At 50.5% G+C, this 13,526-nt stretch overlaps 1 protein-coding gene across 1 annotated transcript; it reads right to left on the bottom strand.

Annotated features, from left to right (window-relative positions):
* Window positions 1-220: 220 nt before the first annotated feature.
* On the bottom strand, window positions 221-10,210 carry LOC119142160 (vigilin-like). The gene is given in 15 exon segments (XM_037374873.1): window positions 221-467; window positions 770-901; window positions 1,069-1,155; window positions 1,488-1,598; window positions 1,861-1,965; window positions 2,271-2,410; window positions 3,341-3,419; window positions 3,908-4,012; window positions 4,574-4,681; window positions 4,896-5,102; window positions 5,954-6,169; window positions 6,647-6,853; window positions 8,495-8,710; window positions 9,048-9,202; window positions 10,120-10,210. Coding segments are annotated over 15 exon segments (2,154 nt in total). The 5' UTR covers window positions 10,196-10,210; the 3' UTR covers window positions 221-257.
* Between the last annotated feature and the right edge of the window lie 3,316 nt (window positions 10,211-13,526).

Below are 13,526 nucleotides of genomic sequence, written 5' to 3'. Positions count from 1 at the left end.
CCTAAGATGTTACACAACATCTTTACATACATATTCTTGTGATTTGGACACCCAGTCATTCCATTCATAATAGGGGGGATCTAGGTGGAATAGACATTTCCATTTTCTTTCTTCAACGATTTCCTGACTTGATGGCCTCCTTCCCTCCTTCAGATGCCCACTTTTCTCTTCCAGTTAGTCAGACTAGATGCCTTTCTCAACACAAACAGAGCGTTGCCATTTATTTATTTATTTATTTATTAAGACCTTGTGCTCTTTCACAGGTGCAGCAGCTGTTTCTTGGCTTTCACCACACCCTGGGCTGGGCCCCTGATGGTCACGGTGTCACTGCCAGAGCCCTTGGTGGGGAAGTGGATGTGGATTCCACCACACTCCTCTACGATGGAGCGGACGAAGCGGCCTTTGGCACCAATGAGGGAACTGTGCAGTTTGGAAGGAATAGAGACCTCCACCTCTGTGCTGTTGGCCTAAGGGAGGATAGTACCAGCCTCTTGACTCAAGCTGCAGAAACGTGTTTGCACCCACTCTGCTTACCCTCAAAGTCCCACCTTGCTAGGAGCTTTATAGATCTGGAAGAAATGCCTGAGCAGAGGGCTTGGAGACTGGCTACTCCTGACAGGAGCAGTCACAAACTTTGGTTTACGAGTCAAGAGCAGACCGACACATTTGTCTCCACCCTGCTCTCACCCATTTCAACCACGTCTGTTTCTGTGTCTTCTAGCAAAATTGTCAAGTCTCTCAACCGCAAAAGGCCCGTTGTTTCACTTACCAGCTCCTTCTGGATGGCAAGAATCCTGTGGTGAGCAGCCTCACAGTTTGCTCTCTTGCCTGTGATAACAATTGTCTCCGAGTTGCTGTTCTTTGCTGGGAGATCAATTTTGGTGTTGCTTTCTTTACGGATCTGCCACAAAGGAAAAAAAAAATAAACATCTCAGAAGTGTCCCATGTCAGAAGAAAAGCCCTTGCAGGCTATATTTGACATCACCAATGAACAGGAGAGAGCATCCAGTGGGATTTTGCTGCAGGCAGCAATCATCACGAGCACTTGAGTTAGGAAGGATATCTCACCGTCTTGATGTTGGCACTTCCTTTCCCTATGATGTTCTTGTGGAACTGTTTGCAGATGGGGACAGAAATAGAAAAGCTGTTTTCAACCTAAGGGAGAAAGGAAGGGAGAACTGAAGATTACACTGTCGTGGCAAGTGAGGCCCCACTTCAGGAACTCTGATAAACGAGCTTTTGAAAATAAGCTTAGACCCAAGGAAGTTCTCTATACGAGGGACTTTTGTAAGAATAAACAAAGGCAAGGACGTTCCCCTATAGCCTTCACATAACAGGTACTACCCCCTGCCTCCATTTAGCCAAAACAGCGTCGACAGCTCCCTCCTCTTGAGGTGTTTTAGCTCTACCCAAGCCAGTAGAGCTCTGCTTTGCCCCAGGGTTATCCAGGCACGTAGGAGGGAACAGCAGGCAGAAGACCTCCTTACCAGGTCTGCCACCATCTTTTGCATGTACTCGGTGCACTTCACCTTGTTTTTGGGACCTCGGAGTTGGACGATGTCACTCTTGTGTGCAGGGTCTGGGAAGTTGATGATAACCTGCAGGAGCGGTCATTTATAGTCAGCTCAAGCAAATGCAAGAGCCCTTGTGTCAGACACATGCAAAGGTTTGGGGGGATCCTACACATCCCCTTTTCCCATTCAGAAAAGGGTAACCGTGTTAGCGGCCTCTGGCTAAAAGAACTATCTTCTCAGACACTTGCGCTACAGAGCCACTAAAGTTACGACTTCTGTGACGACAGGCCTACTACCCATGTAGGAAATAACCCCTCTGGATTCCTCCTCTCCTACAAAGCCTTACCTCTGGGAATTACTCCCGGATTTCCCAGATTCGCTCAGCCTTCTGCCCAATGATGGTCCGGTGGAATTTCTGCTCAACGATTAGGTCCGCGGTGCGTTCATTTTCCTGATGGGAACAGAGTGCACTCTGAGTGTTCAGCTGGAGAGCCATATACTTTTACTTAGTGGTTTGCTGCCCGACAGTTTACTTGCCAGCACTGTCCCTCTTTTCTCTAGACAAAATTCACTCTGCGTTGACAGAGAAGGGCTACCCGAGGGAACAGAGGAAGACATTTGTGAAGAGGAACTTGCACTTGTCATGAGATCCAAGTGCTCGGTGGGCAAGGGGCACACACTCGCACCAGAAGGTTACAAGGGAACACGAGAGCCCAAACCCTGCAGTCTCCCAAACATCACAGCCTACTCACTCACCATACGGGAAGCGAGTTCCAGCAGCTCTTTCTTGGCCTGTGGGAACCCCTGTGGGTCTCCTTCAATTCTGATCAGGTTGCTCTTCTCATTGTCCGAGGGAATGGGCACAGACACCTTGTAGAGGTCCTTAATCCTGTTAACTTCAAGGCAAGGACTGTGGTGACGCAGTCTGCTAGGCAAAGACTTGGAAGCAAGGCACCTTGATTATCACTGCTCAGAGGCTGTTGAAGAAGTAAACCCGCCTCTGGGAAGGGCTCAGTGGGGTAGGGTTGAGACAGGGGAAATTGCCTCTTCACCCTGGAGTTCAGTGAGAGCAGACCTGTGCCACACAAGAACCTGTACAAGTAAATACTGTGGCATCTACAGAGCCAATTGTTCACTTGTCAGAGCGAGGCGTGTTTCTTCCCCAAACAGTATCACATTTAGAGCAGAGGATAATCATTCATTTCTACCCCAAACTCTTTGCTGGGGACATGTTGCAGCACTATCAAACTAGCAGACCGCAAAAAGGCTTTACCGTTGGCCATACTCTACTGCCGGTGCTGTATAGCCTTCCTCCAGAGGCCAGAGCACACTGCTCCTCCTCCATCTCACACCCTCTCCCACAAGCCACAGGGCTATTTAACCACTTAGCGGGAACCAGCTACACCTGCACATCGTCCATGTCAATCAGCCCACTGCCGCTGAGGCAAGGCCACAGCTGCATGTTATCAATGCTAATCAAACGACCGCCTTCATTCCTCTACAGGGAGAAGCTCACCAAGCACATTTCCACCACCCACAACTGGCTGCTAAAATGTCATTCACACAGAGCAATGCGTGAAAAAAAAAAAAGCCTCCAGGACACATCAAAGTAATTCCACTACTGTTCAGGCTCCCAAGGTACTTTCACACGTTAAAGCCATCGCAAGGCCTCACGGCCCATTTCTCTCCTTGTACCACCACCACTCCAGAAAAGCAGAGGAAATGTGATGGAGACAGCACACTGGGTGAGCTACAGAGCCCCTGATACGATCTACTAAACACAGGGAGTGTGAGCGTGGGAAGGACTAGAAAGGCACTCCACTTACTGTTAGCTCCATTCTTGCCAATGAGGTGTCGGTGGAATTGGTGGTCAACTTTGATTTCTGCGTAATCCACCTGGTTGATCTAAAAAGAATTATATATTTTATATATAAATATTATATATTATATAGTATATTATATAGGGCCAGGTAGGACAGGCCACCGCTTCTGTCTCGTGCCCTAAGTAACTGCCTACTGCCAGTATTGGCACTGACTCACCAGCGGTCAGCTACAAGCACTTCTGCTATTAAGCAGAGCACAAGCATTCCTCTGCTTTGAGAAGAGAGCATTGTGCTCATGAAACATTGAAAAGACTTACTTATATGCCTCTCCAGCTATAACAAAGAGAATCCTTCCTTCTCTGCACCAAAAAAATTAATGCTGACTTTTCAAGAATGCTATGGATGAGTTTCATAACCAAGGGGTGTCATCCACCTGCCACACAATTTGTCTTCTGCAAGTTCGATTAAGCATGTCAAGACATCATATGGATGTGATAAACACCTCATCACCTCTGCTCTGTTGCCCCTTCTTCCCCCAGTTTCTTACTGGAACTAGTAACTCCAGCTCACCAGTTCCTTGACCATGGCTTCAATCTGTTCCTGAGCCACATGCACATCTTCTGTAGGTCCTTCCAAAGTGATGTTATCCTCTCCTCCAGTGAATTTGATGTGAACCTTGAGGTGAAAGACAATGAATCTCTTAAGAATTTGCCAAGATCCAAGCCAGGCCAATGCTCTTGGTCAGGCCTACACCATCGATCCCTGCCACTAAGAGATGCGCTCCTTCCCAAAAAGCCCAAACAAAATCCCCACAATTTTACAAGTCAGTAACTTAACGATTTCGGCCATATGGCAGTGCCTAGAGCCCAAGGCTCTGGTGCTGTCCCGGTTTCTGCAAGGGCTTTGGAGAAGTTTACCCATCTAGCCTTTATCTAGATAGCGTCTAACTCACCAGGGAGAAGCCTTGCTGCACTCACCATTTCCAGGTATCCTACTACATCAGTTCTCAAAACAGCACCACATAAAGCTTCCTTGGAAGGGCTCAACCCATGACAATAACATAGGAGGAGCAGTGTTTGCAGCAGTAAAAGAGAGGGTTCCCTTGAACAGCAAAGATCTGTGTCATTTCCCCCTGGGTTTACCCATGCTAGAAGACACCTCTCTCTTCTGTGACGAGTGATCTGGACTAAACCTTTTTCTACGCCGGGGGTGCTAAGCTAACCAGCTCATCCATACCTTTGGCATCTGCTGAGTTATTTTGGCCAGGTTCTGTCCTTTGTTTCCAATAATGAAACGATGAAGCCAAGAGGGGGCAGAGACCAAGGAGACGGTAAAACTGTTGGCCTGAGAGACAGAAAAACAGAGAAGCTGTTTGATGGACAAACTGGAAGAGGCCTTCACAACAATTCAGTTCCAATTCCCATGCTGCATGTCCGGTATTGACTTCTCAGCTGCACCTCTAATGGCCCAAGAGAGACCACCCCCACTACACCTGTCAGTGCTCACAAATGTATCTTCATGGGACCTTCAAAGGAGGCCTAGCCCATCTTGTCAGTACCTTTGCATAGACTTCAGTCAATGCTTGCCCAAGTTTTTCAGGCTCGCCTCGCAGTATCACCGTCTCCGAGCTACTGTCAGTGGGTGGGATCTCGACAGAGACTCCAGTCTTCTCCAAGATCTCCTGCAGGGAATTCCCCTTGGGGCCGATGACGTACTTGTGCTGGGACTTCTTCACCTCCACTGCAAGAGTAGTAGTCTTCTTCTTCTGTAGGGGCAGAGACACTGAGGCATCAATCACAAGGGGGCGGGGAAGGACAAGAGCGACAGGAAGAGGCACAAGATGCAGTCAAACTCTGCACCCAGCAAAGAGCAAAGCCAAGCTGAGCACAGTGGCTCGGCAGCACCCTAGCACCCCTTGGACCCCTGCCTACAGAAAGCCTTGTGCTCAAAAATTCACAGGGGAAGTACAAAACTAGCATGCTGGGTCAAGCTCCCTGGGACACGGCATGCAAGAGACCACACACACACACACACACAGGCATGTCGTTGTCGTCGTCCCCGTCCCCCCGTTGGACAACAGGGTTCAACTCCCAGCCGTCTCCCAGGCAGTGCTGTGATGCAACACTGTGCAGGCTATAAGCCGATTGTTGAAATCCAGACCGGTACAAATACAGACCTAACCACGAGGAGAAACAGCCCAGCAACCCACAACAAGGATATTCACAGCAGCGTTGGCTGTGGGAAATAAACTGGAGTGACATTCACTCTTCAGCAACTTCTGCTTATGTAGCAACTTTGATACTGTCAGCTGGCCACCACTGTAGACTTCACACTTCTTTCCTTCCTTAGTAGCCCCGGTGTGAACAAGAGCCAGGGGAGCTCTTGGTGGCCTGCTAATTCCCACGATACAGAAAAGCCAGAAATCTGTCACCTCCCGGATAGTATCAGCCCAGCTCCCACTCTGCCGAGTGAGGAAACGGTAGGATTCGGGGTCATGTACTGCAAGGGCTGCTGAGCCAGATGCAACCGAGGGATGCACAAAAGTAGAACAAGAAGGGAAGAGTGCCTAGGAGCGGGTGCCAGGGGAAGGTGGGAAGCTTTATGGACCATCCGTACCTTCTCCTCATAGATCTTCTTAACGCGAGCCACAGCCTGGGCTAGTTGCTCCTTTTCTCCGGTGAAGACTATCTCGGTCTTGTTGACACTGGGTGGAGGAATGTTGATGCGCGTCCCTGTGTCCTGCATGAGCTCCCTCACCAGCTTGTTGTAAGGGCCAGCAATGAAAGGGTGGTACACTTTCTCCACGTCCAGCCGCTCCACGGCACGCTTATCCTGGAAGAGCCCACAACAGACCTTGGTGGGAACTGCCCTCTATATTACAGTCTCTGCCAGGCACAGCTAAGTTCCCAGGGGTGTCCTGCCTGACACTCTGGCCCAAGCAACCTTCTCAGTTTGCGGGCTTGTAGATCTCCACCTCTTTCAATCTACAAATACGGTTGCTGCTGCTGCTCCTTGTTTACGATATTCACCCCTGTGATCTCCTGCCTTATCCCAGCTGGCACCTAAGACGCTTCACTTCAACTATCAAATGCTTGTTTGGGCTTCAGAGATGGACAAAACGCAGCACAAGAAGTTTCAGGACCTGGCAGCGGTGCTCATACAGCCGGCGAGTGGCACAGTATACGTCTCCGTTCAGGCTAACGTTAGCCACTGACTGTAGCCACGGTGGCTACAAACTCCGACTATACCGTGGGGAAGCAAAAAGGCTGACCAGCTAATGCCATGAGAGAGATCACAGTACTGAGGTACCTGCTCAGCGGAGATAAGCAGGATCTCGTGCCGGGCCTTCTCAATCCCTTCTTTAGTGCCGCTGATCTTGATCTGGTTGCTGGGGTCATCTGGGCGGGGGATCTGCATTTTGGTTGCAGTTTTGAGCTTCAGGTCCTGCAGCCTCTCACCCTTCTTTCCAATGACAAAACGGTGGTGCTCCTTGGGGATGGCAACTGTCGCTGAAGCCTGCGGCAGAAGAACCAAGCATCTGTGAAAAGCCTTGCCTGCACTGGCAGATCCACAGGAACAGAGCCAGGGAAAGCAAGGTAGACGCTGCTCAGCGGTACTGCTCCTCAGAGCAAACACAACGCCTTCCCAGCACATTCTGTCTGAGGGCTGACACTGTACCAGCTGATCTACAGTGCCTCTATGCCAGGAGTATAAAGCCCACCTTTCCCTCAAAACCCTTCTGTTTGCACAGGAGCAGTACTCTGAATTAGCAAAGGCCTTCCGACACAGACGAGGAGGTGCCTCTCCTCCAGTGTAAGACACCAGGCAACAACTGAGATGGCAGCGCACAGCTGGAGTTTATCTGAACTCTGGCATCTGCTGCCAAGGCTACAGAGAGCAAGACGTACAGTATGACTCCTAGGAAAGAGAAATTCAACACCAGAAACCTACTGCAGGAGGCAGGCAGCTAGCAGATGCTTACCGCTACTTAAGTGCTAAGGCGTCTTCAAGTGTAGCACATGCTGCTCCTGGGACTGCTTCTAGAAGGCCCCGCATGCAAAAGGGGTCCTTCTCAATCTACCATTAAAGGGCTGCTCTATACAAGGGCTTCCTGACTTCTTCCCTTCTCACTGAGTTTTTACAGGTCTGGTAGCTGATGACTGCTATCGTGCTCCTGATCCCTGTGATTAGGCAACCACTAACAGCAATCAGACAATGAACATTCAAGCTATAATGGAAAAATAAAGGATGAAGAAAAGATCACTCGGTGTGACTTTTCAGCTCTGTGTTCCTGTCCTGAAGCTAGCCAAGCCCAAGAGAAGCTGGAATACAGACACACCTTCCAGACCTGGGGCCAGGGCAGAAGGAGCTATATTTGAGAACAGTGGCTCACGGGTCTGTGGCGGCACGACCTGAACTGTTTTTTCAGATGCACATTGTGGATGTAGGGTTTCGTTCCTTTCTCTTTCCTCTGGCAGGGTATGACACAGGGGCTGAACAGCGCTAAGCAGACATGGTATTAACATTGCATTACCTACCTTTGGCATTATACTTTAAAACACACTGCAACACCTGGCTGCGATACATCCTAACAAGAGCTACCACCTTGACTATGAGCTCAAGAACCTTAAGGTAAGAGATCAAAACCTAGAGGACTGAAGCAACCGAAACAACAGGGTTGTGGCTCCTTACCAGTGTGCCTTGAGTTACACAATGCAGAACCCTGACCCGAAGCTTTTGGCTTTTGGCAGGACTTCCTTTCCTCTACTTTTCTTTCTCCCAGCCTTCCACGTTCTCCTCTGAAGGACTTCAGGAAAAGCACAGTCCCGTTCTCACACACTACTAGCTTTGTGTGTGAGGCTCCTGCACCCCCTCCAGCACCAGCACCTCAGCACAAAGTCACTGGTTGCAACTCAAATGTTCCAGAGATCGCAGGCTCCACGCTTCATGCAACACCACGGCCTGTAATTACCTTGGAACCCTATTTTAAGCCTCATTCCCATTCCAAATTGCCAGTTGGGTGCTTTGAAAACGTACAGCAAAGCTGAATTAGTCATACCTCTTTGGCTTACAAGCACACGGGCCCAAGGGTCTCAAAGCATTTGCGAGTCTTGGGGAAGAGCAAAGACGAAGGCAGAAACAGTTAGATGCCCTCACCCGAGTCTGCAGTCGAGCGACAATCTGCTTCCGAGCCTTCGTGACTGCTTCCGCCTTGCCAGAGACCACGATCGAAAGGCCCTGGTCCTTTGCGAGAGACAGCTCCAGGTGAGCTCCCGTCTTCCGCATGATGTCAAGGCAGATCTTGGCCTGCTCGCCTTCTCCAAACTGATTCATGCCCTTGTATTTCCTCTCCTCCAGTGGCACATGGAACACCTGCTCAGCCACGGGACAGACACAAGCAGGGCACAGCAAGGTGTCAGTGTGCTTTGGATTGTCAGTGCCTCCCTCTGCAATCCTCCCTTCAGGCCTGTTCCAGCTATCTGTGCAACAGGGATGCAGAGCTTTGTCTGGGCAGTTTTTCAACACATCCCTCCCCCTCCAGAGCAGTCCTAGCATTCAGCTTCAGTCTTCCTTGTGCGCCAGGGCAAAGGACAGCAAAGAGGCAGTTACTCTGACACACTAAGGGATTTCATACTCCAGGGAAAGCTTCACTTCACCTACTTTTTGGAGGGATGAAAAGGAGGGAGATAAGACACCCACTCCCACCAACCTGAGTGATGACAGAAGCCTTTATTGGCCGGATTTTGCTCCAGGGCCCAGCAGGTTCCCGGGCAGCTTCCAAACATGGTGCTTTCTCAGGGAGCGCAGGGAAGGCTTCCTCGTAGGTGGGAGGATCCTTCTCTTCTTCAGAGTTTAAAGCTGTTACTGCGGTGAAGCAAACAAGGCAAATGAGATGCTCTCCCCACAGAAACGCCCCCATTCATAGGCAGTGCAACTCTATTGAGGCATCATCAAAGAGGGACAACAAAGGACTTGTGCACTACTATTCATCCTGCTACAGTTATGCTTGTGGAGAGCAGCCGAGTCGGGAGCACAGCTGAGCTCAGCACAGCACAGACTGCAGTAGGTGCCGCCATGGATGCAGGAAGCAACCGTGCAAGTGAATGGTGGCAGCAAACAAGCACATTATGGCCAACTTTGTTGAGAGGAGCTTCATCGGGGGACAACAGGCCAAGCAGAAGGAAATCAAAGGGACACAGCAAGGCTGTAGGTCAGAAGGGGACAAGACAGACACATGCCCAGGAAGAAGGCAGAGAGAAGCAGAAGCACTCTAGTTGGGGCAGAGTCCAGGGAAAGCCTGTAGCTTATGTTCGACTCAGCTGTGCACTGGGCTGTGCCAAGCGGGCCAGCTCGCAGCTGGAGAATGGGTGCCGAGACCCATCAGTGAGTCAGTCAATACGGTTATAATGACTTTCCCCAACACCTGGCTGAGCAAAGGAGGAAGTGACAATCCAGCACACTGATCCCACGAGGCTCTCTTGCAGCCCAATGACCCATGCTTGCACATGCCCTGCCCCACGGCTGACAGCGTTGCTAGCCAGAGCTCTGTGAAGATCTGAGGCTTGCCTCCGCCTGGCCCTGCACTGTGCAGCACCACCGATGTGCTCCTGTGGGTGGAAAGCCAGAGTCTGGCAGGCCGCCAGCCTAGGAATGGCGAACGCCGTGCCTGGACACTTAGGGGGAGCCGGAGGCATGGAGCGAGCTTGGCTAACAGCAAGGAACCTTGCCTGCGCAGTCTCTATTTAGAGGCACATCACAGGAACTCAGCTGTGTCTTCTCACCTTTCACCTGCTGCTGCGTCAAGCCACTGCGGTGTTCGGCAAAGCTCTCCTGGGTCAAAAGTGCCACCGAGCTCATCGTCGACCTCCCACGCACACACACAATCTGGGTATGCCACTGGAAGAGACAGAGGAGGCAACGCTATTACCAGCACCATTCAAGATGCACACAAGTCACTCCAGGAAGGCAAAAGACGTGTTTACTGAGCACTTTTCCAGCCGGCCTCTTGAGAAGCGCCTACAGGGCCAGTCTGCTGCCCTGTTCTCTTGCTGAACCACACAGAAACTCAGGGGGGATTTTTCCTCATAGCACAGCGGGCATCAAAACCAGAGCTCCTCGTTAAGAAGGCAGAGGATGTGCAACCTAAGAAGCCTCTTGGAAAGGGGGACACCCCAAGCTGTTAAAGCATACTCTCATTAATCTATCAAGTATTAATGGCGTGCAGTTTTAAAACCAGTCTCCCAAGGTACACATAGGCAGTGCAAGACCCTTGTGGAACCCTGGAGAGAAAACAAAAAAGAGCCCAGGATGCTGCCTCTTCCTGAAAAACTTACGCCTTGATTACCAACCGAGCATGAGCACCTGGGGCCCAGAGAGCAGCTCCTGGTGTCTCCAGCTCCTCTGCAATCCCTCCCACAACAGGCTCTACCGAGCGTGACCTTCCCTTCCGCTCCACGTACAGTCTCACAGCCCACAGTAAATACCACAGCCTCCTGGTAGCAGACTCTGCTGGAACTGCTTCTAGAACTCCCCCCCACCCCCCCCCCCCCAGAAAAACAATCACCCAAACAAAAAACTACCTGCAAAGCCCACTACAGTACATCATGCAGCCTAACAGTTTCTTCTCTCAAGGTTAGGAACATTAGGAAGAGAGGCCTAATCCTGCAGCTGGGTTTTACTTTCCTGTCTCTACTTATCTGTTTTCATATTTTAATACAAAGAACACCTCCCTACTTCTTGCACAGACCCGTGTTGCAAAAGTTTTACAGGCTCTGGGCCTCTCAGTGACATGCTCTTGGACAAGTGAGACTCCTTACATGCTGGGTGAACATGCCTTTCCCAGCCCACTTCAGAAAAGCCCCGGACTTTCTGCAGCAGTGCATGTCTTTGTCAAGGATGTCACAGCATTTCCCTAAGGGTAATGCTGCAGAAAGAAGGCTGCTCTTGTGCTTGATCCACAGGGGCTAAAAGGCTTGTATTTCTTGTTATAGTGTCTGCTCAGGCCGTGCCTGGGTGCCCACTCCTGCTAAGGATGGGACCAACGGATCTGCAACTTCTCTCTTTCTGGCCGCAAGGGAAGTGCAAAGGCAGTTTCCAGATCCTGCCTTTACTGCTTGTCAGCTTCAAAACAGCCACGAGGACACCTGCCAGGCTCTTGCTCTCCTGCTGTAAGGTTCATTTGATAAGCTCTGCACAGTATAGGCCTGAGGATTTTCCTTCTGTAGCATTCTTGAACACAAAACAAATGTGAACCATAGTTTAGTACTTTTCTTTTTTTTTTTTTTTAAGAGAAACAATGCTTTCACATGAAGCTGGGTATTTTGCAGAAACCCACAGATCAAATTGTCAGATACCCTCACAGCCACTGGCGAATGAACTTTTTCAGCCATACGCTCGCATTCAGTTTGAACATGTTAGACTGGTCTCAGTGCAGCTGCTGACTGCTCTAACCACCTGACTGGTAGCGGCCTGGGTGAATGACCTGGATCCCCGCAGCAGCACAATCCTAAGAGCACTTGTATCAGCTTAACATGCTTCTATATGCAAAGGGAAGAGTATGTTTTGGGAAAGGCAGTATCAGCTGAAATACTGTAACCAATAGCACATCTTGATTTTCTTTGACAAGGTGTGAACCGCACAGGGGGGCTTATCTGGGATGGCTCTGCACTCTGATAACAGCTGTAAAATCCAGGGTTACAGATCTCTCTTCTAACAGGCCGTACCCTCTTCAGAAGCAGCTTAATGTGCATTGGGAAAAAAAGACTAGCTACCTGACCGAGAACAACTGCCCTTACCCTACCAAAGAAAAAGTTACCATTGTTACCGGAGAGCGGCGGGGGGGCGACTGGGGGACCGCCCCCCGCAGCCCTGTCCCCTCGGGGATGGCCCCGGCCCCCCCACCAACCCACGGGGCAGCCGCCACAGGCAGGGGGAGCGTGACGTGACTCAGGGCTTTTCTCCGCACCCTGGGTGCCGCTGGAGCGCTCCCCATTGCCGGCGCAGTGCGGGGCGGCCACTGCGTGGGGGAGCGGCTGGGGAGGCCGGCAGGTTGGGTGGGTGCAGGCGGCCGGTGGACCGAGCCCCTCAATCATTGAAACATATCCAAGGTAGTTTCTTGTATTATAATAAAGGACAATAGCATGCAATATGATAAAAGGAAACAGTAGTAGCTATTGTGAGCGATATGATAAAAGAGCAATAGGAGCGAAGCACCAAATTTTCACTGAAAGCCTTCACGAGACTAAGGAAAGGAGACATCACCAACTCCAACCCCAACATCACACAGGACCACCTTTTGTCTCGGAGCGCCCTTGCAGCCGGCACCAGCAGTCTCTTGGGAACTGGGAAATTCCCCTGGAGAAGGTGCCAGAAAGGAATCCTCTTGCTGCTTCTCAACCTGCCCTGGCAGCCAGGTGAGGCACAGCACAAAAGTTCTACTTCCTGCTCTCTGGGATGAGCAAAATTGACACGGCACATTTGCAATAATACACAGACCCAAGAAGTCACCTTGGAAAAGTAAAAGCGTAGCACTGCTCCCCTGGAGAAGGTGACAGGAAGGAGATCTCTTGCTGTTACTCATCCTCCCCTTGCAGCCATGTAAGGAACAGCACAAAAGTTCTGCTCCCGTCTTTCTGTGGTGAGAAAATTGACCTCTTTTCATTGGCAAGAATGCACAGCCCAAAAATCTCACCTTGACAAAGTGCAGCAGTGCTCCCTGGAGAAGGTGACAGGAAGGAATTCTCTTGCTGTTTCTCACCATGCCCTGGCAGCCATGTGAGGCACAGCAGAAAAGTGCTGCTCCCTGCTTTCTAAAGTTGGCAAAATTGACCGTTTATAGTTGTACTCATGTAGAGACAGGACTTTCTTATTCAAAAGCAAAACCCAAAAAGCCACATAGCCTTGGGAAACCCCTTGTCCTTCCGTGTGGCTGGTGACTTCCCATGGCTCTTCCGCAAGGCAGGAGAAATAACCATGAATTTGGAAGCCCACGTAAATTCAAGTACACTTAGTCCTCTGACAGTCACTACTTATAGGCCAGCGGTCCTCTCACCCCTCCACAGATCTGCCTCTTAGTCCTCTAGCAGTCATCCTCCATGGAGGGACCACAAGTCCTCCACACCTACCCACCAGCTCACCAGAAATGAGTCAGACCACACCAGAAGTGACACCGCCTGACCTGCAGGAGATA

This window comes from Falco rusticolus, unplaced genomic scaffold (genome assembly GCF_015220075.1).
Source record: "Falco rusticolus isolate bFalRus1 unplaced genomic scaffold, bFalRus1.pri scaffold_64_arrow_ctg1, whole genome shotgun sequence".
Classification (NCBI taxonomy): domain Eukaryota; kingdom Metazoa; phylum Chordata; class Aves; order Falconiformes; family Falconidae; genus Falco; species Falco rusticolus.
Note: the sequence above shows the minus strand (reverse complement) of the source record. Positions and strands in the feature narration are given on the sequence as shown.